General features: G+C 51.1%; 1 protein-coding gene across 7 annotated transcripts in view; it reads left to right on the top strand.

The window, feature by feature from the left end:
* The first annotated feature begins 99 nt into the window (after positions 1-99).
* ATP13A4 (ATPase 13A4) overlaps positions 100-21,452 on the top strand; it is a 79,484-nt gene continuing 58,131 nt past the window's right edge. For 5 of the 7 annotated variants that reach the window (XM_043997695.1, XM_043997697.1, XM_043997698.1 and 2 more), the window contains exons 1-2: positions 128-468; positions 18,628-18,801. In XM_043997695.1, the coding sequence (XP_043853630.1) occupies positions 406-468; positions 18,628-18,801 (237 nt within the window). In that variant the 5' untranslated portion in view covers positions 128-405. Of the gene's footprint in view, positions 469-17,947; positions 18,049-18,627; positions 18,802-21,452 lie in introns of those variants that run through there. The other 2 variants (XM_043997694.1, XM_043997696.1) reach the window with 2 other exon arrangements.

Consider the following 21,452-nt stretch of genomic DNA (forward strand, 5'->3'; position numbering starts at 1 on the left):
CCCATGGGAGCTCCCGGCAGCCTTTCCCTCTCTCTGCCCTCCTCCCAGGCTCCTGGCCAGCTTTCTTCATTGTCTTGGCCTGGCAGCACCAATCTGCCTGGCATTGGAGCAGGGGCATTTGCCGGGAAGAAGGCACCTGCTAGGCAGGCCCGGGGCTGGGGGGAAAGCTGGGCAGCCCCAAACCAGGTAGCTGCAGCAGGTCCTTCCAGCAGAGGGTGTCTCGTGGGAGGAGCCTGGGTCTTTTAGCATGGAAGGGTGTGTGTGTGCTCTTAAGAAAGAGCCTTGAGCCTGGCTTTGGGTCATTAACCATTTCAGCTGCAGTGTGCCAGGCCAGCCCTCGATGAGCCTGCCCTGACGGCAGAGCGTCTCCAGAAGGCACAGCAAAGCCAAGCCCAGCATTCTTTCATGGGGGAGAAATATGGCGAGGACCACCGTGCCGTGCTCAATAAAGGAGAGGAGAACGAGATGGTGAGTGCTGCCTGACCCCTTCCTTCTTCCTTTGGAGTTTATTGCAGGAGCAAAAGGGGCATTTGGCCCCAACCAGCCACGAGGGCAGCCTTTTAGGGCTCAGAGCTGAATGAGTGGCTCGAAGTCTTGTCTGGGAAGAGAGAAAAGGGGGAGAAGATCCCCCCACCCAGGGAGGGCTTCTGAGCATGACCGGTAGAGCTGGCTTGGGCCACATAGGTCACCCTGTGCTCCAAGAGAAGGAGAAGGAACACGCAGCTCCCCCTCTAGAGAAGGTGGCCAAATGCGGGGCTCTAGCACTCTGCTAAGAGGTGAGGAAGGAAAAGCAGATGGGATGAGCTCCTTGGAGCTCAGCCAAAAATGTCTAGTTCTTGTTGTGGAGAAGGATTTTTCAGAGGCAGGGTCTCCAGGGTTCACTCTCCACTCCCCTCCTTGTCTGAGACTTTTATTCCCTGTTAAAAACATTGAAAGGGGGTCCCTACAGTAGCAAACCCAATGCTGGTCTCTGTGCCAGAGCTGAATCTCACCTCGACCTGCCCCTTAGGAGGGTCCTCATTGAGGCTGGGGTCAGCCCCTCCCCAGTCTCAGTCAGGATACTTCGGACAGGCCCCGATGGGACCCTGGTCCTTGGCACTGCCCTGGGACACCCTGAGCAGGGAACAGAGCGCGATCAGGAATGAATGGAAATGTCTTCTTGGGCAATTGCTCCAGCCCTGATGATTATATTCTTTGTGAGCGCTTAAACTGGTCTTTCGAGTCTAAGCTGCTTACCTGCTCCTATAGCAACAACATTTTTGGGCCTTCACGAATGAACGGGTTTCCTTCTCTGCTGTCAGAGCAGAGGAGATGGGGAGGAGGCTCCGGCTTCTCCCCCTTGTCCAGAGTCTCCCTGAAGGGCCTCTGCAGGGTCCTTGTGAGCCACAGCTCATGGGGGCAGGAAGGAGAACACAAGCCTTTTAGGCACCCTCCACACGCTGCTCCCTTTTCTCTCTGAAATGCTCCCCCTGGGTTCCCTTCTCACCTTCCTGCTCATATTTGTCCTCTGGGCTTAGTCTCTTGGATTGTGTCTCTGGAGTCCATAGAATCATAGATGAGAGGCAGCAGGGGCCTCCAAGGTGATCTAGGATAACCCTCCTCTCTTACAGATGGGCAGACTGAGGCCCTGGGAGTGTTCTTAGATCGAGAGTTGGACAGGCCTTCTGAGGTCACCTCGGGTAACCCTCTCACTTTGTGGGTGAGGGAAGCGAAGCCCTGGGAGTGAGGAAACTTGTTAAAGGGTGTGCAGGATAAACAGACAAAGAGATTAATGTACTATTTTATATCTATGTGTATGATATTTTACATATATATATGTATATAACTATATATATTTCCAGTAAGGAAGTAAGCAAATTCTAGAGATGCTATGTATGAAAATAAGTGCCACTGACAGAAAGAATCACAAACTTGGACAAGTTCCAAGTGTTAGAGGCAGGATTCGAATCCAGATTCTCTGGCCCAAAGCCAGTTGCTCTCCACTGCCTCACTCTGCCTCTGCTTCAGCCTGGCTTAATTAGAGCAAGTTGACCAGTCTGTTCTCCTCTGATCTTGGGGTGGGGTGGCGGGAACTGGGGCTGTCTCTGCTATGCAGCCCAGCCCCCTGGTCCCCCATCCTCTCAGTCCCCTAGCCCCCCAGCCCCCAGCCCCAGCAGGTCCATCACATCCTTCTGGACCTCAGGAGAGACTTCCAGGCCATTCTGTTTGACTGGCCTTCCCAACAGTCCCCATGACAAGGAATGCTTTGGTGGCCTTGGTCTTCCTGACGAGAACACAGCCAGGCAGGAAGGAAGTCACAGTCCTTGCCAGACACTCTGGCGAGCCTGAGTCTGGCCTCATGCAGACAGGGCATTGCCACTCTGTTCTGCAGATGCCTGTTCTGCCTGGGGCCGCTTGTTCTTCTATGGGGACTGAGGGTCATATGTTCTCCTCATTCCCTCCTCTCCAATGGTGCTAATTCTGCTCAATCAGAGCCCACTAGTGTCAGCTTGGCCTTGGCATCTGGCCTTGGAGGTGGCTTCTGAGTGGAACTTGGGCCCCCCAAATGGCCCAGCAGCCCCCCTTTAAAACCACTGAGTATGTGGGTTGAGCTAGAACGGCATAGAAAGAGCTGAGGAGAGAGCCCTGTCCCAGGATGGGATTAGGTGAGCTGTTCCCTTCTTTAAATAAGAGGAATATGTATTTGGTTGTACATCACCTCCACTTCCAAAAACATCCCCTCCCCCCTCTTCATGCTCCTAGAACCAAGAAGAGGGAAAACCAGTTTGCCCAAACTAATGTGTCAGTGCAGTCCAACATTCTAGATAAGGTTCTGTACCCATAATCCCCCAACTCTGCAAAGAAGGGAGGGAGAAGTTTTAGGTTCTTAGAGTCAGATGAGCCCAAGGGAGTCCTGTTGGCTCCTGAGTCTCAGTTTCCCCATTTGTCAAACACCTTTAAAATCCTCCCTAGAAACATCCCTCTCTATGCTGCTGGTGACGTTTACTCCCTGGATCTGACGCATGTGTTCCTAAGTCAGATCTTAGACTGCCTGAGGATGCTCCCAGTCCTCCCCCCTCCCTCTCTGCTCACTCACACATATTTATTTTTATTTCTTACCCAATGCTCTGTGCTACCGAGTTAGAAATACGTTCTTCCTTGGCCGGAAACAAAAGGATGCCCAATGTGGTTTGTCCGTGCTGCCCCAGGTTCCTGGGGGTCTCTTTACATGCCGGGGGCTCCCAAGCGTGATGGTCACTCGGTTTGGTCTCTACTAATGGGGCCAGTGCTCTTACCAGTCAGGCTTGGCGTCCCCAGCAGCAGGCATCTTTTCCCAGGCAGCCTGAGCAGCAGACTCAGGAGGGCAGGGGCACAAAGGACCTCCGCTCCCTTCTCAGGGTTTTGGAGAGCGTTGCCAGCCCAAGACTGTATGGAACAGGCCTCCAGAAGGCATGAGGAGGGGTCTCTAGGGCCTTAGATGTGTCCAAGGTGGGAATGAGGTTTGGGGAGAAGCAAGGGACAAATGAGGAGCAAGAAGCAGCTTCCAGGAGAACTCCTCTCCACCTCAGTCGGGCAACAAGCATTGATTAAACACCTACTGTGTACCAGGCACCGGGCCTGCCCTCAAGGAGCTCCTGGTCTCCTGGGGGAGAATCCAACTAACAGGCGTGAGACAGAAGGACTAGGTGGGAGGCGATTTCAGAAGTCAGGGCCTCCCCAGGGGATTCTGGGACATGCCTCCTGTACAGGAGGCAGTGAGGAGGAGAAGGAGGCTGACCCAAGGGCTCATTTAGGCTTCTCCCAGAGGGGGTCCTGCTCCCCTTCTCTAATGGTGGGTGAGGAAAGGGCCCCACCTCCTTCTTCTAACAAGTGCCCCCAAAACACTTCTAGCCTGCTTTGCCCCAGGCCACTTGGGCAGGGGAATAGAAATAGGTCTGGGTGTCAGAGGGATCTGGGATCATGGATTTAGAGTGGGAAGGGGTCTCAGAGCCAGTCAGCCAGCCCCAGGAGAGTGAAGTTGCTTGTCCAAGGTCCCACGGGGAACATGGGAGTACATGGTCTTCCCACAATGGTGTGCTCCATCTCCTGGGTTCACATCTCCACTCTGTCCCTCGCTACCTTCTCCTGTGACTTTCCATGTCTCTGAGTTTGCTTCCCCGGCAGTAGAAGGGCCAAGTTTTACTGTTTGACCTCGACATTCCTTTCCTTTCCAGCCTTGACTCTTAGGGTGCTGAGTCTCTTAAGCACTTGTGGTCTCAGTTTGCCTATCTATAGGATGAGAGGATTTGTAAGGTCTGTTTTTATTGGTGATGTATCTATTTGGTTGTTACAGTCACATCCCCCTACAATGAATACATTGTGACCATGTCGTTCCCTCATCTTCTAACCTCTTATTCCTTTAAATTCAAAAACAAATGGAAGATGCTCATTTTGACTCTTTGAACTTGGTCTTAAATAAACACCTCTACCCCTTTGACTGGAGTGGGTTATCACATCATGACATTACACATATGACATCACAAAGGGCAGGTCTTAGGCCCAGGTAGACCTGGGAGGCACCTGCCAACTGTGTGACCCTAGGCAAGTCACTTTGCTTGGGACAGTGGAGGGCATTTCTATACTGGGAGATCCTTAAGTGAATGATATCACATATGTGGACCAAAACAAAATAGAAAAAGGTCAGACATCAGCATGGCCTCACAATAGGAATTAACATCCTGCCGAAGGACCCTTTGAATCATCTGATCTTATCCAGAACATTTTTTTTCTTACAATCAGAAGAATAGAAGGGCAGACAGGACCTAGAAAATGGTAAGATATCCAAAAGGATAGAAGGAAAGAAGGGAATGAGCATTTATTAAGTGACTGCTGTATAAAGACACTGCAAATATTTTGTCACTTAGCCTTCATGACAGTCTTGTAAGGTAGGGGCTGTTAGTATCCCCATTGAAGAAAATGCTACGTTTCAGTTAGTGCACAGAGAGAATGAAGATGTCATCCCCCTTCCCCTCCCCCACGACTTCACAGATTCCTTGAAATCTGCAGCCCACAGATCAGAGCTTAGTATTCCTGGTCCAGCCCACCCCCTCATTTTACATGAGACCCAGAGTCAGCCAGGTCATGGGTGGCAGAACTGATTTCATTCTCCAGTCATGCTCCCAGCCAGCACCAGGGGCCCCAGGCCTCCCAGCACTCACCCCCCCTAAGACTCACTGCCTCCTCAGCCACTGGCTGGGTGTTTCCTTTATTGTCAGATTTCTGGTCAAGGTGACAGCATTTCTGCATCTCCGCTTACTAGGCATCCTGATTTGTTTGTCTGCAGGCCCCACTTAACTCGCAGTTTGGCTTTTTGGGGAGAAGTGAAAAAGTTGCATGAGAAAGAGGCATTTCTTGATATTCAGATTAATTCAGGGAGAAAATGGGCCAGTCTCACTGGGATGGCTGTGAAGTATGGAACACCGTGGAAGGGCTGGCTTCCCTGGCTGATTAGCCACATGGACACTCAGGGCTGTGAAAGGCTCCCTTTCAGGCCCCCATGCAGGGCTATTTCCTGGCATGGAGACCCCGGAGGGTCCTTCTAGGCCACAGAAGCCAAGGGCAAGGTTTGGCAGGTGCCAACGATCCAGAAAGACCAGGGATGCTAACAGACCTTTGCTTGTATGCTTGGGGTCTGGCCTCCCAGTGCGGATGGAGCTACTGGACCTGGGCCAAGGGCCCAGGGAGGAGGGGGGATGCCCCCAGAGGACAGGCTGCCCCTTTGCTGTCCCTGCTGAAGCTTTGTTCCCAAGGCTAATCACGGAGTCTATTTTCCTCATTTCTGAAGCTTCTCTGCAGGTGGCTGGCCCTAATTCCCCCCGTGTGCGTTTCTGCTTTTCGCCTTCCTGCCCTAATTCCTACAGTCCAGGGAAGGGGAGGTGAGCCTGTGAGGGTCACTGTTCTTCGTGGAGAATGGGCCACAGTTCTGGAGCCCCTGAGCCCCTGGGGGAGTTCCTCATGAAGAGAGGAGGCAGCAGGGCAGGCAGCTTTGACTGTGCCCGGTGTGGCATGCTGGGAGAGGTGCCAGCTGCAGAGGTGGGGCGGCTCTGTCTTCACAGAACAGTCCGATCAGGAAGGGGCCCACAGGACATGTAGGACATGGGCAGTTAACCACCTGCTGTTCTTTGTGAGGCGCCGGGTGGGAGTCTGCAGGGCAGGAGCCACGTGGCACCATCCGTCCAAGTGCCCAGTCACCAGGTATGTTCTCCAAGCCCCTGCCAGGTTTCTGATTCAGTGATCTTCTGAAAGCCCGGAGAGTCCATGTGGAACCAAAGTGTGGGAGGGAGGCCTGCAAGGCAGCATAGAACATGCTGTAGCCCCCACCCACCCACAGGTGAAAGCATTTTCTTCTGCAAAGTGAAGCAATAATGGGAGGCTTTGTGCCCCCAAAGACACCGCCGAGGCGGGCCAGCCCTCGGGCTAGGACACCTCCTGACTGTCCTCCCTGGTTGTCCTAAGGTTGACTGAGCCTTTGATCCACACCGCTGACTTGGTCCTCTTTGGGTCTTTGTGGCTGCCTTGGGTCATGGCGCTGGCCTCTCAAACCCTCTGAGCTAGAGGCATCCTTGCAAAGAAGGGGCGGGCAGCACAGGGCTCGCACTGACCACACTAGAGTGCACTGAGACTTTGAGCGCTCCTGCCACCCCAGTGATGGGTCCCCTTGCACTGGAAAAGGCAGATAGGAACATCAGAGCAGCAGCAACAACTTTTTCTGTAGGGATGGCAGGTCTACAAGACGCTGCTGACAGAGGGATGTGAGGACAGTTATTATGCCCATTTTATAGATGAGGAAGTTAAGGCTCCGTGAACAGCTAGGGAGCATCAGAGCTAAGACTCTGACCTGGGTCTTTGCCTAACCCTAACCCACTACGTGGGTTGGGTCTGGACTAACCTTACAGTCACACAATGGGGAGAATGCATGGCATCATTGTTCTGTCCCCTCCTCTTCTAGAGTGAGCCTTGGCGGCAGCTGGGGAACAGAGGGGGGGCAGAAGCTCCTTAGTTAAAGTCCCACCCCGGGCAAACCTCTTAACCTCCATCTGTGTGTCTACTCACCTCTAAGATGGGGCTGATGGGAGCCCCTACCTCACAGCGGTGCTGTGAGGCTCCATAGGAATTAGAACTGTTGTTGGTCTGGCCCAACCCTGTCCAGTTTCTTACTAGCTGCTAGTCTCTGGGTGAGTCCCTGGGGATCCGAGAAGCATTCGGGCAGTGGAGAAGTTCAAATGGAGTCACGTTCATCGGGTGCTTTGGGAACAATAATGCCCTGTAGAAGTGACAGGGGCTCTGGCCATGGTTTGCTTTGGCCCGTTCTTCAGTCTTGAGTCATTTGCCCATGCAATGATTGGAATGATGCCACCTACTGGAGACTTGCTGTGGGAAAGCTCCGCCATGAGGAAAATGCCTCAGAGGGCAAGGCCATGTGGCTTTTCCTTGGCGTCAGGAAGTGACGTTTACTCATGGGTGCTGTCTATCAAGGCTACCAGCCAATCAACTTGAGGAGCCTCCTATTTTCTGGGAGGAGACAGGAAGGAGGAAAGGGAGCCTGCGTGGAGAGCTCTCTCGCTTTCGGGTTCCTGATTTGATGGTGGTGGTGGCGGCAGAGGACTTCACAGGAAATTTGAGGAAAGATAGGAATGCCAGACTGTTGGAATTCTGTTCTCAATCTTTTTCTTTCTATTTTCCAATAAACCCTTAAAAACCTAAGCTTGTTTTATCAGTGATTTTAGTCAGTTTCCCCCAAAACTGGGGGAACAGATTAGAATCCACATTTAGAATCTTAAATCACACACCCGACACCTGAAAGATTTTTGCCCTTGGAAGCAAGACAATCAATCAACCAATCACTAGCCTTTAGTAAGAAAACAGGTGTTAAACCCTGGGATTGGAAAGGGCCTGAGGGCCCATCCAGGCCAATTTTTCATCCCAGGGGGAGACTCCCTTCCATCCTCTTCATCCCTGTCAGATGCTTCTCAGCCTCTAATTGCCCCCCCCAGGGGGTGAGGCCCCATTCCATGCATGGCAGCATTTGGTGTCAGGAAGCCCTCCCCTCCCCCCCCCCCCCCCCCCCCCCCCCCCCCCCCCGCCCCGTCAGTTTTGTCCCTTGGAGCAGCAGAATGAGGTCACACCTTTAACACCCTCATTGACCTGATATTTAAAGACAGCCAGTCAATGGAAAGCTTCCCTTTTCTGGGATCATTTTAAGTTTCCCCGTCTAGTTTGCATTGCTCACTCCTCTGTGGGAGGAGGGACTCTCTGGTTGGCCAACCTTCATTCTAAATTCTGAGGACAAAAAACTCAACTCAGTATTCCAGTTGTGGTCCAGATGTGTAAGGACAGTGAGAAGGACTGTTAACAAAACTGAAACTAGGGTGGGATGTCCGGGGCTTTGCTCTGGAGCACTGTCCTGAGAGACGTCTAGCACGCTTCCCTCTAGATAGTGGGCTGGGCCGTAGTCCTCAATGCTCAACTTCAACACTGCCCTCATTGCTTACAGAGGTCCTGGACTGCCACCCCAAGTCTTTCATGGCCAGGGTCCCCTCCTCACCCCCATTTTAGCTGTATTTGTTTTGATGTAGAGGCCAGGATTCTCAGGGACTGTGCAGGGGGTCCCTCCTATGGGCTGTATCCCAGGGCTTTGTAAGGCAGCCTAAGATTGCCTCAGGTGCCAAGTTACATTGTCATCTGAAATGCAGTTAGGAAACATCTAAACCCCAAAGGTCTAGTTGATGTGGAAGAGCATCCACAAGGTCACTTGGTTCTTCATTTCTCCACCAGCGGCCTTTTCCTGCTCTTATATTTCAGACTCTCCCGAGGAGGAGCTGCCGAGCACCTCCTTGATCAAAATGTTGAAGAACTCAGGCTGGAGAATGGAGCCTTTGGGGAAGCAGCCAGGCCAGAGCCGGGGATGAGACCTCCCTCTGGGTTGGGATCCATCCACCGAGCTGCTCCTTTTCTCCCTGGCCATTTATCCAGCCACCAGCCTCCTCAGTGAGGCTGTCACACTCACCACAAGGATGTCTTCATACACTTTGTAACCGCTTTGCTGAGTTGGAGATGAATGCTGTTGGCAGAGTCCCTGACTGACTGGCTGGCCCGGCTCATCTAGTGGGCTGCAGAGAAGGCAGCTGAGACCCGTTTGTGATCGCTGGTGTTCTAGGGAATCTGTTCTAAGGCCTTAATGGCTACTTCATTTCCCAAGTTCCCTCAGACCACCTCTTTAATAGTCTCTCACTCAATGCAACACATTTATTAGGCGCCTACTATGTGCTTGTGTTTCCAGTTTCGCTTTTGATCTCAACCCGCAATTTCCCTGGTGCAGAGAACTCTCAGGGAGGGAGCCACTGGGGGCTGGCAGCACCTTCTCTGCGGCCGTGGTCTTGGGGAGCTCCCCAGAGCCCCAGAGAAGAGGCCTGTATATGAGGGGCTGGGATTTGGCTCCCACCCAGCCGCCATCCTGGACGCAGTCCTGGGTCGGTTCAGCCCCACAGGCTGATCCAGGTGCCTTTTCCCTTCTCTGTCTCAGTTCTCCTGCTGGGCTGTGTATAGGACTAACCCTATGGGCTGGGTCAGGCCAAGTGAGCTCTCTCCTGCCCTCTGCTCTGTGGGCCCAACACAAGGGTTTTATACTGTCTTCTCATTCATCTCTTTCATTCCTGATTCTTCTCCTGCACACTCTATTGTACAGGCAGATTTGGCAGATTTGGCAGGGGAACAAATCCCCCCCCCCTACTGCATAAAGGAAGGGACCAGGCCTTGGGGAGGTGAGCTGCCCAAAGTCACAAGGCTCATACTTGCTGGTGTTTGCACCCAGGGTCCTCTGCTTCCCACTCCAGCCCTTTCCCCACCTCAGCCCAGCCCCTCGGCCTGGTCGACGACCCTGAGCTCTTGCCGAGGCAGGACGCTGTCTGGGGTGTTGCCTGTCTTGGTGTGCGCAGCTCAGCAGTGTCTGGCACACAGTAGGTGCCTAATAAGTGCTTGTGATGATGATGGTGCTCCTGGGAGCCTCCTTCACTCCACAATCACTAGGCCTTACGTGGGGGAGATCCAGCTGTCTCTGCAGATCTGAGGGCTTGGGGTGGGCAACTCCCCCAGCTCATTTCCTTGGGAGGTCTTCTGTTCTTTGTTGTCCCTCCACGTCAAATCCCGTGCTGCATCTTCCTGCCCAGCTGGGGAGGGACCCAATGAGGTGGTGGTGGAGGAGGGGCTGGGGAGAGAGCTCAGGGCAGAACCAGGCAAGGAAAGGGAGAGGGGGGGGCCTTTACGGAAAAAAATCTTGTCACCCTTTTAACCAAATTCTTCCCAGAAAACTCTTCTGTAGGCCGTGACGTATTTGTGTGCTAAACCTTGTTCAGAGAATGAATGAAAAAGCCTTTAAGTGCTGATTTCATGAAAAGCTCCTTGTGGAAGAAAGAAGACACAGAGGTTCCTATCTCAGTTGTACAGGGGGGTGGTGGGCAGAAAATGAATGTCAGAAACCTCTGGGATAGTCAGCTGACGTGGGCCCTGAAGTGTCTCCTCAAGGCCAGTTTGCTCCTAGACACTGTCTCTGCTTCTGTCTGTCTGTCTGTCTGTCTCTCTTTCACACACACACACACACACACACACACACACACACACACACACAGGCACACACACACAGGTGCGCACACACACACACAGACACACACACAGGTGCGCGCACACACACACACACAGACACACACACACAGAGGTGCACACACTCTTTTAGACACACACTCACTCACTCACTCACTCTCTCTTCCTCACCTTCTGTAGCTCCCTTCCACATCTTTCCCAAAGCAGGTGATGAGCTCCTGGGGAGCAGAAAGTGGGTCTGCAATTCCCAACAGAGCCTGCCAGGTTAATCAGCCTAGAGTAGGCACTTGGGAAAATCACAACCGAGGAAAGGAAAGAAGGAAGAGAAATAATGAGGCAAGAAGGAGGGAGGGAAGGGAGATAGATAAGAAGGAAGGAAGGGAGGAGAAAGGGGCTCGTCCCTCATCTGAGCTGGTTTTTCATTCCAGCCCAAGGTCTCCTGTTGGTGCCAGGGATGAGAGGGGAAAAGCTGGGAAGCAGCCTATGCCCTGCAGGCTTGCCCAGCCTCCTTGGCAGTACGTGCCCTTGCTCCCTTTACATTCAGGTCCTGCACTCAGGGAGCCTGCCCAGGACTCCCAAGCCCAGAGCCAAATTCCAAGTCTCTCTCCTGCTGGCTCCCCCTGGGAAGCCCTGAGGACAGCCCGGAACCTTCCTTTCTCCTTTTCTAAGCCCCTCTAAACTTCCAGAGCCTGCTCCCCAGCCTGGGGGCACCCTATGGGAAGTCCTGTCACATTTCCCAATGGAACAAGAGCACAAGAGTGAGGGGAAGGCATGGAGCAGAGGGAACTGACAGACGAACCCCTGCCCTTTGATGCTCTGCCCTGGTGTCAGGCTTCTTCCTGCCAATGGGACTCACATCGCCATTGATTTGCCAGCCTCCAGGCTCAGAGCTTGGCCTTGGGCATTTCTGCCGTGGAGAACAGGGCCTGGTATGGCGGCCTGGGCCCGGGTGATTCTGCTCTGTTCTCTTTTGCAAGCTCCCCCTGTGGTCTGGTCTGATGTGTTGTCCAGGGCTGGGTACGAGGCCCAAGTTAAGTGAATTCTATCCTTCTGACTCGTCAAGCCCCGGGGACCAGGATGTTGGTTACAGAAACCATTGTCTCCCATTCACACCTAATTGTCAACCGGGTGGAGTTGTCCCTGCTTCTTTGTTGACTTAACTTTTTGGTTTCAACCCAGTGGAAGCCAGTGAAAGGAGTTTTATCAGGGTATCCAGTGTGTGCAGGCATTGGCCAAGGAGGGTCTCTTGTGATCGACAATTAGGGCAGTGCCAGGCACCTGTCAAAACATGGTGTCTGTAAGCTGGGGAGACTGGCTTGGCCTCGCTCTGACATGCCCAAAGGGAGCTGGAGCCAGCCTGAAGAAGCCTGGGTATCCAGAGGAAAAGAGTTGCTACGCCACACTTACGGCGGGCCCAGACCTGTGGGACCGGTCACATTTCTGCAGCTCGACCGGCTTAGTGGGGCTGGAGTTTCGGCCCTATAAACACTTCGGATCATTGGCACAACAAGGAAGCGATATCCTGGCTTGAGCTAAGACAAACAAAACAACGCTGGGCCACCCGCAGACCACTACCCCCACAAATGTGGCAGACCTGTTATCACAACAGGCAGGCTGGTAACCTCCTCTAGCCTCTGGCTGCTGTCACACCCACGGGAGCTGGGCCTAAAAACAAAGCAGAAACCTCTGGATGGGCAGCCAAGGAGATGGGTCATTCTGGGCCTGGGGATGGGAGAGGGACTGATGGGGTGTTATGGTGGGATAAACGGTCAGTATGGCTGCGTTGTCGAAGGCACAGCCTGGGGTGATGGAAAGTGGGGCTGGTGAAGAGCTTTACCATCCAGATGGGGGTGCTAGGGAGCCACTGAAGGATAGGGAGCAGGGGGTGGCATGGCAGATACTTCTCCTTGGCACAGAAGACACAGGCAATGAAAGAGAGAAATGGGCCCCTCTTTCCGTCCTTGTTGTCCTCATCACCCTCCCCCACCCCGAGCCCTTGTCCTTGTCCTCATGGCCGTCCTCTGCCCCCCACTTTCTACCTTCTGGAGAGTCTTTTAAAAACCCCGAGTTCACTGAGTTGCTGCTCAGGCATCCACATGGCTGCCTTGAGATAATCCCCCTTCCTCCTCCATGACTCGTTTCTCCATCTCTTCAGAATTTCATTTATGGGGCTTCCTGCCTCTCCAGGCTGACTTTTCCTGCAGGATCTGAGGCCTTTCCATCCTACTTAGCCTGTTTCTAAATGATCTAGAATTTTCTTTCCCCAAATCAAATATTTTCATCAGACCATGTGTGGCTTTCCTCTTCTCTGTGAGAAATTCTTAACTGGAAGTCCCCCAAATGTTCCTGCTATTTTCATCTCAGGGATGTCCCACTAGGTCTTTGGAAGGAAGAACTGTGTTTTTGCTTGTCTATGTATCCCCAGCCCTCGGCCCATTCCCGGCATGCAGTAGGTACCCAAGAAATGCTTTCTGATTGTGTGATCCATAAGCCGTCTTCCTTGTTGGTCAGGGTCTGGTCCAGAATGTCAAGTTGTGGATTCCTCCACCTTTTCAGGTGTGACTATTGAAAAGTTCTGAGAGACAGAATCCATTTTATTAACTACATCTAGAAAGCAGTCAACAAAGCAGGCCCATTGTTTCCCCGGGTGAACAAAGAGACAGAACCCGCTGAACCTTTGATAAGTATAAAGTACCTTTGGAAAAGGGGATGCACCTAAAGGCAGAAGTCAACTCTGATTGTCTAGTGAGAGAATGAATCTTATAAGGAGAGGTGGGCTTAGTCCAATCAGGGTCTCGGTGAGCTTGACACTGAACACCCAGGTCTGTGGTCAAGTAGACTTATCAATGTCCATATCTCTCAAATGACAAAAGGGAGAATCCGCCCTTTTGCTCAAACTTAGAGTTTCTTTACTCTCTTTGTTTAGATTTTAGCCTTCCTGGCTGGGTAAGTCCCACCCAAGATTTCCCACAATGGCTGATTTCTAGATGAAGAAGTAGAAAACCCTTTAGTCCTAATTCAATATTTGGTTACTAACATATGAAAGAAATAATAATTTCTTTGGAAGGGATGAAATCGTCACTAAGGCAAGTCGGGAAGTTCTTATATTCTCTGCTGGGGGTGGGGAGGAGAGAGACAGAGAGGGAAAGACAGAGATAGAGAGAGACACAGAGAAAGACAGAGACAGAGACAGACACAGAGAGTGCTCTAGAAGATACTTGGATAAAGTTTCCCATAACTACCATATCATGCCTTGGTTCCAGACTTGGGGTTTGTTTACCAAACTCTTTGTTTATTTCCTCTCTCTGGCTAAGTGGTCTGGGGTTTTCTCAATAGCATCATTTCTGGTTTTTTTTCCCCTCTATTGACCTTTACCCAAATTCTTTCTATCTATTGTGCCAATCAGTCAACAAACATTTATTAAGTGCCTACTGGTATGCCAAGCACTCTACTGTGCTTTTCCCCTCTAGTTCCTGGATTTAAATGAAGTGGTTCTTGGGCTGAATTACCAATAAAATTAAAGTGTTGTGAGTTAGGCTTTTAAAAATATTTTAATAATTTTTATTCTGAATTTAACATATATGTTTATATATGTAACCATGTATATATAAATACATATATATATATGCAAAGCAAAACATAAAAAGGTGTAGTATGAAACTTTGAATCTCTATTCTATACAACTTGCTTTTTAAAAAAATTCTTCAACAAACATTTATTTTACTTTTTCTAGTTATATGTAAGGGTAGTTTTCAACATTCATTTTCATAAGATTTAGAGTTCCAAATTTTTCTCCCTCCCTCCCTTTCCTCCCCCCTCCACAAGGTCACAACCAGGTTATATACGTACAATCCACAAGTGTTCTTTTTATCAGTTCTTTCTATGGGGTGCATAGTAAGCTTCATTAGTTCCTTGGGATTGTCTTGGATCATTGCGCTGCTGAGAGTAGTTAAGTCATTCACAATTGCTCACTGAACAATCCTGCTGTCACTATGCACAATGTCCTCCCAGCTCTGCTCACTTCACTATACATCAGTTCATGAGTCTTTCCAGGTTTTTTGGGGATCATCCTGTTTGTCATTTCCTATACAACTTGCTATATATATAAAACAAATTCCACAAGCTACCATAAAAACTGCTTCTTTGTGGTGGCTTTTTCTGTTCTCTCTTATGCATTTTGGTTTTTTTCCCATGGGGCAATGAGGGTTAAGTGACTTGCCCAGGGCCACACAGCTAGTAAGTGTCAAGTTCTGAGGCTGGATTTGAACTCAGGTCCTCTTGAATCCAGGGCCTGTGCTCTTATCCACTGCCACCACCTAGCTGCCCCCATCTCTTATGCATTTTTAAAAAAAATTATAAAAGTATTTTATTATTTTCCAGTTACATGTAGAGATAGTTTTAAACATTTGTTTTTATAAGATTTCTAGTTTCAAATTTTTCTCCCTTCCTCCCCTCCCTCCCCCCTCCCCAAGACAGCAAGCAATCTGATATAGGTTATATATGCACAATAACATTAAACATATTTCTGCATTAGTCATGTTATAAGAGAAGAATCAGAGCAAAAAGGAAAAACCTCAAAAAAGAAAAACAACAGCACCAAAACCAAAAGAAATAGTATGGTTCAATCTGCATCTGGATTCCACAGTTCTTTTTTTTTTTTCTTCTGGATTTGGAGAGCATTTTCCATCATGAGTCCTTTGGAACTATCTTGGACCATTGTATTGTTGAGAAGAGTCAAGTCTATCACAGTTGAGTGAGTTAGCCTTCTATCCAATTTCTGAGTAACTTCTGCTTAGTACAGAAATGATTGTACATTCCAGTAATGCCCCAGATTAACTCTGTTGCAAGTTCCATTTGCTTACAACACTCCATTGTTTCTGTAACCTGTAAATTAATCTTGTGTGCTTCAGAATCAGCTGCTCCTCTGACAGTTATCTATTCACAATGAAAAAAGAAGCGACTAGAAGGTACCACTGGGGGACTGGTCCCATCTGGGCCATCTGCTTTTGCCATCCTTTTTCTAAGAGTCAGAAAGTAGGGAGAGAAGTAACACTTGGAGGCAGCTAGGTGACTCAGAGGATAGACTGCTGGGCCTGCAGTCAGGAAGTGCTGAGTGCAAATCTGGTCTCAGAGCTGTGTGACTCTGGGTGAGTCACTTAACCTCAACCCACCTCATTTCCTCAATTATAAAATGGGGATGATAATACTGAATTCAGGGGCTGTTGTGAGGATTGAATGGAATATTTCAAAAGCACCCAGCACCATGCCTCGCACACAGTAGGGCTTCACAACTTCTGCCGGGTCGATAAGGGGTGGGGAATAGATTCACCTGGGCACGCTCAGTTGAGAAGTGGCCAATAGAATGAGAAGGGGATGATGGAGTGAGAGGTGGCCTTAGAGTCCGCTGAGCTGACTTTGTTCTTGGCCTGCCTTCTCCTGGTGATGCTGAGAGGCAAGCGCCTTGTACTAACCTCATTTATCGCCCAGGGTGCCCAACAGTCTTAGCTCGGTTTGAGGCTACTCAAGCTGGGATGAGTTATTTCTGTTATTATTAGCTAAGCTATTAAAACTTCAAATTGGGGACCCCCTGTATGCATTATTTCATTCCCTGAATCCTGTGAGGGTCCCTGTGAGTCAATTCTGTTTTATTCAACAATTAAATAATTTAACAAAATCCATGGAGCATCCCATGCAGAACCTGCCCGACAGGGACATGCACACACAATGTGTGCTTCCATTCCTGCTCCCTGCCCCACAACTAACAGTTGTATCACAGATGTTGCTGCCCACCAGCATCCCTAGTGCCTGTCCAGGATTCCAGTAAAGGTGGAGAGTAAAGGAAGCAAAGGGGGAAGCTCCAGGGGGAAGAGAAGCCCTTTCAGAGAGTCCCGAGTATTTGACTGCTCTAAGGTGTGCAAGATGGGCAGGGTGACCTGGGCAGCGCTATGTTTTGGAAAAACACTTGAAAGATCCAGCGCCTCAGTGGTGTGGCATATTCCCCCCACTCACCTTCCCCGTGCTAGATGTTTTCAGTGGCTGTTCATCACTTGGTGCTCATCCTTCTGGGATGAGCCTTTCTGAATTGCCAGCCAGGTCCCCTGGCACAGATGCCCAGTCTGTCCACGAGCCACTGCTTGAAGTCTTCCCAGGCTGACATGGCAGCCCCAGGTGGAGCTCCTCTGGGACAGAAAGAAGCATTTATTAAGTACCTGCTGTGTACCAGGCTTTCCAAATCTAATCTCATTTTATTCTTACAACAACCCTGGGTGGTGGGGGCTATTCCCACCCTCATTTGACAGATGAAGAAACTGGGGCTGGGTAAAGGTTTGGTGACCTGCCTGGCACCACACAGCTAGCTTAGTAGTCTAAGACCAGATTGGAACTCAGGTCTTCTTGCCTCCCTGCCTGGTGTGCTCTTCGATGTTCCTCCAAGGTCAGGGGGACTCTTGGCTGGCCAAGGGTTTGTGACTCTTCCCTACACGGTTATTACTCTTCACTTCTGCTCTGACTCTCCTTGTGTTTGCCATATGACTGAGCTCATCTTGGGCTTTCAAAGACCATTCCAGCAGAGCTACAGCTTGGCCAGGTACTGCCAAGATGGTAGCCTTTGAGCCTGAGCCCAGAGGGCCAGTCCTGTCCATCAGTCTGTCAGCCCATTTACAGTCAATTAGTCAGTCCATTAGTCAGTCAATCAACAAGCATTTATTAAAACCTCACAGCTTGCCAAGTACTGGGGCTACAAAGAAAGGTCCTTACTCTCAGAGCTCCCGTTCTGGTGAATGGAGAGAGGGAGGAAGGGAGACAATGTGCCAATAACTCCATCCATATAAGAAAGATATAGACGTAGTGTGTTAATGGAAGACAGCTTCCAAGGGAAGGCTGAGCAATGGGGCGGGGTGGGGAGCCGGGAAAGAGGAGTCTAGAAGGAAACCTGAATGTTGAGGTGAAGAGAGAGTCTTCCTGGAATGGGGAGCAGCAGGGTCACGCCCCAGAGGTAGGGGAGGGAGGCCTGGGAAGCCTCACAGCCCCACCGGCCACTGCCCAGTCATGCTGGGGTGAGCACTGCCCCAGAAGGACAGGAGACACCAGTGCTATCCTCGGGAAGTCTTAGGCAGCTTTGTGGAGCCATTTTTTCAAAAGAAAAAAAAAAAAGCCAGAGATGATCTGGAGGGAGGAGAGAGCCTGGGAAGCTGTTGTAGCAGAATAGCTGAGATTGAGGAAAACACAAAGTTGGGCAAAGGAACCTGGGAGTGCAGAAAGTTGGCTGCTCTCTGGGGAATGGGGCTGAATGAGAATGGGCAAGAACATCAGAATGGGGACAAGGAGAACCACAGCCACATTCAGTGGGCACAGGGACCAGGAGCAACTTGGCAAACGCAGGGGGACAACTTGAACCTGACCTGGGAGGAGGCGGGACTCGACAGGGCCCCCATGGTAACAAACCAGTGATGGGGGTCTCTGCCAACTGTCCCAAGGAGCCCAGGCCCCCCTGGCTCATGCAGGCGCCTGCCCCTAGAGGAGCAAGATAGACGGATGGTATGGGTGACGGTGGCCACCATCCCAGGGCACGGCACTCCCTTGGAAAGTTTCCAGAGAGTTCGAGAAGGCAGCAGGATTCATGGGCTGGGTTCTCCTGAGTCTTTGGATCCTGGATGGAGACTGCAGGGGCCATCGTCCTCATTTTACAGATGAGGAAACAGAGGCACAGAGATGTGACCAGCGAACCTGTCCTGGTTCCTCATCCCATGTCCGCTCTCCTCCATTCCCACAGAAGCTTCCCAAGCGCAGGGATAGCTCAATAGGGGGACCTTAGAGTCACTTACGAGCTCCCAGCTTCAGTTTCCTCATCTGTAAAATGGGGACAATAACCCAGCCTCCCCCCCCCCCCCCAGGCTTGTAAGGCTCAGGCGAGATCACGTGGGGGAAGGGCTGCAGAAAGGAGAGCTGTTCGTCTCCCTTCGCACAGAATGCGAACGGGCAATTGACTGATGGGCCTTTTGGGCTGTATTTCAGGAGATATTCGGCTATCAGACTACAGGCTGCCGGAGGACCCTCTGCATTGCTGGCTACGTGTTTTCCTGTGGGATCCTGCCCTTGGTGTTTTATTGGCGGCCAGCCTGGAGCGTGTGGGCCAGCTGTGTCCCGTGTACCTTGAGAGAAGCCGATGTTGTCCTCCTCAGGACCACGGTAGGTGCCCCGGGGCTGTGCTTGGCCCTGGGCACTGGAAGGGGACGCACTTTTCATGAAAGGCAGGCGTTCGGTTGGGAGGTCAGGTGGCTGCCGGCCAAGGGGCTGAGGGAGGCGGCCGGGGAAGGAACCGAGCTCCAGGGGAGGGGGAATTGGCCTCCAGGGGCTGAAGATGACTTCAGCCGGGGAGACTCATTTTAAAGAAACAGGCTCAGTTTATTGATTATTTACTTGTTAAAATCGTGGACTCCATTGACAAATCACCTCGGGGGAGAGCCCCGATTGAGCACAGAGAAAGGCAACAACGCCGGTCCTGCCCCCAAGGAGCTCCAGTCCAAGACTCTCCCCCCCCCCCCCAACCGGCAGCCCTCGGCCCCACAGGGATTCTTCAGGCTGTAGAATACTCTTTCCTGGCTCCCAAGTGACATCAGACTCACCCAGACCGAAGGGGCCTGTTCCCAGGCTTTTCTATGCAGCCGGACTCTGCCTATGGTATCAGCGGCAAAAGCAGCCACAGGAATGCAAGCCGGCGCCTTCACGAGCCGTGGCCCTGTGGGTGGCGCCTGCTTGCCCACGCTGGCTCCTTCGCAGTGTCCCTGCTCGGTCCCCTTCCTGTTCTCGAGGCCCACAATGTAAGAGCATGAACTCAAACAGTAAGACACGTCAGCTTTCATAGAGATTCAAAACATCCTTCCCCCAAGGCTGTGCAGCTGGGGAATAGTCCTGAAGCAGAGAGACGAGGAGCACCGGAGGGTTTGCAAGTGCCTTACAAACAGTGCCTCATTTGATCCTCACAACCACCTGGGGAGGGAGGTGCTGTTCTTACCTCACTTGACCCTTGAGGAAACTGAGGCAGACAGAGGTGAAGGAGTAGGGATGGGAAATCCTGGCGTCACAAGCGCCTGAGTCTGGATTTGAACTCAGGTCTTCCTGCCCCCAAGTCCAGTGCTCTAACCAGTGTGCCACCAAGTCCCGGGGGGGGGGGGGGAGTCCTGGGAGTTTTAATGGGCTGCCGACTCAATGTAAAGCAATAGAGTGTCAGAGGGCCCCAAGTCTTAGCAATGAAGAAGCTGAGACTGGAGGAAATGAAGGGTTTTGCCCAAGGTGGAATAGGAAGGAAGCAGCCAAGGCTGGGCTTTAGCCTGGGTCCTGAGCCTTCCAATCTAGTCCAGTCAGGGTTGGGCCTGATTCTGCACTGCTCCAGCTCTGTGGGAGGGCCCAGCCCCACACAGGTCCTGAGCAGACCTCCACTCACCAGGAGGGTACAGTGGATAGAGAGCTGGGAAGATCTGAGTTCAACTCGGCCACAGCCACTTAGTGGGTATATGATCCTAGTGCTGCCTTTCTCAGTTTCCTCTTCTGCAAAATGAGGATAATCATGGTCCTTACCTCCTAAGGTTGTTGTGAAGATCATATGAGATCATATTTGTAAAGTGCTTTGCGAATCTTAAGACACCACAGAAAGGCTATTATTGTCATTATTAACATCATTATATGAAGATGAATGGGAAGGTTTGGGGGTGCTTCACCTTGAGAAGAGCAGATTTAAGGGGAGATGAGAGCTCTTTGCAGGGTCTTCTTATTTTTTGCCGGCTTCCCCCACCAGCTCACCTCTGCATTGAAACCCAAACACTACAGAACAAGGTGCTTTAATTTAGAAGGTCTTATTAGAATGAAAGACTCAGAGAATTTCACAGTTGAAAGAGACCTTAATGGTGGAAATAGGTGCCAGGTGCCATTATCATCTCTGTTTTACAAATGAAGAGCTTAAGGGACTTGCCCAAGCTTATGCACAGCCAGCCACCCAAGCCAATTTATACATACCCAAAGGAATCCTCTTCTATAACATGGCTGAGAAGTAATGGTAATAATAAAAGTAATGGCTAGAATTTCAATAATGCCTGCTGTGTGTCCCACTCTGTGCTAAGTGCTTTAGAAATATTCTCTCATTTGATCCTCCCAGCAATGCTGGGAGGTAAGCACTCCTCATTTTACAAGTTGGGAAACTGAGGCAGGTTGTGGCTAATCAACTCACCCCAAGTCATGTGGCTAGTAAGTATCAGAGGCCAGATTGTGCTCAGATCTCCGTGACTCCAGGCCCAATGTTCTGTCTGTTGTGACACCATGGTCACCCATGTCTGTCCGAAGACATCACATTTCCTGTGGAGGCAGCACCTTCCACTTTGGGACCTCTTGAAGTTGTCTCCTCTTTTCAGCTTTTGTTCCTGGTCCTTCCCTCTGGGCTCAAACAAAGAGTCCGGTGCCTCCCCTGCACATGTCCCTTCTTCAAACACTGTCCTGTGGCTATCTCGCCCTGCTGGAGTCTCCTCAGCTCAGGTTTAAATGCCCATGGTTCCTTTAATTACTCCTCCTGTGCTGGCTTGGCCTCACTCTCCTGGCCACTGGAAGCATTCTGGTTTAGGGACGTCCTTCCCGTATGGGCCACGCGACAATGGTCTCACCTCCTCTGTCCTGGAAGCAATGCTTCTCTCCATGAAGCTAGAGATCCCATGGCTCCTTTTGGCTGTTTTTCTGATGCTCTGGAAAATCCCCCCTCCCCACCCCCATCTTCTGTAAAACGAGGCTGTCCCACAGGTTGGGGTCTCTCGATTCCACTCACCTTGCAGTCTGTGAGGATCGGTGGCCCAGTA

The sequence above is a fragment of the Dromiciops gliroides genome, chromosome 3 (genome assembly GCF_019393635.1).
Source record: "Dromiciops gliroides isolate mDroGli1 chromosome 3, mDroGli1.pri, whole genome shotgun sequence".
Classification (NCBI taxonomy): Eukaryota; Metazoa; Chordata; class Mammalia; order Microbiotheria; family Microbiotheriidae; genus Dromiciops; species Dromiciops gliroides.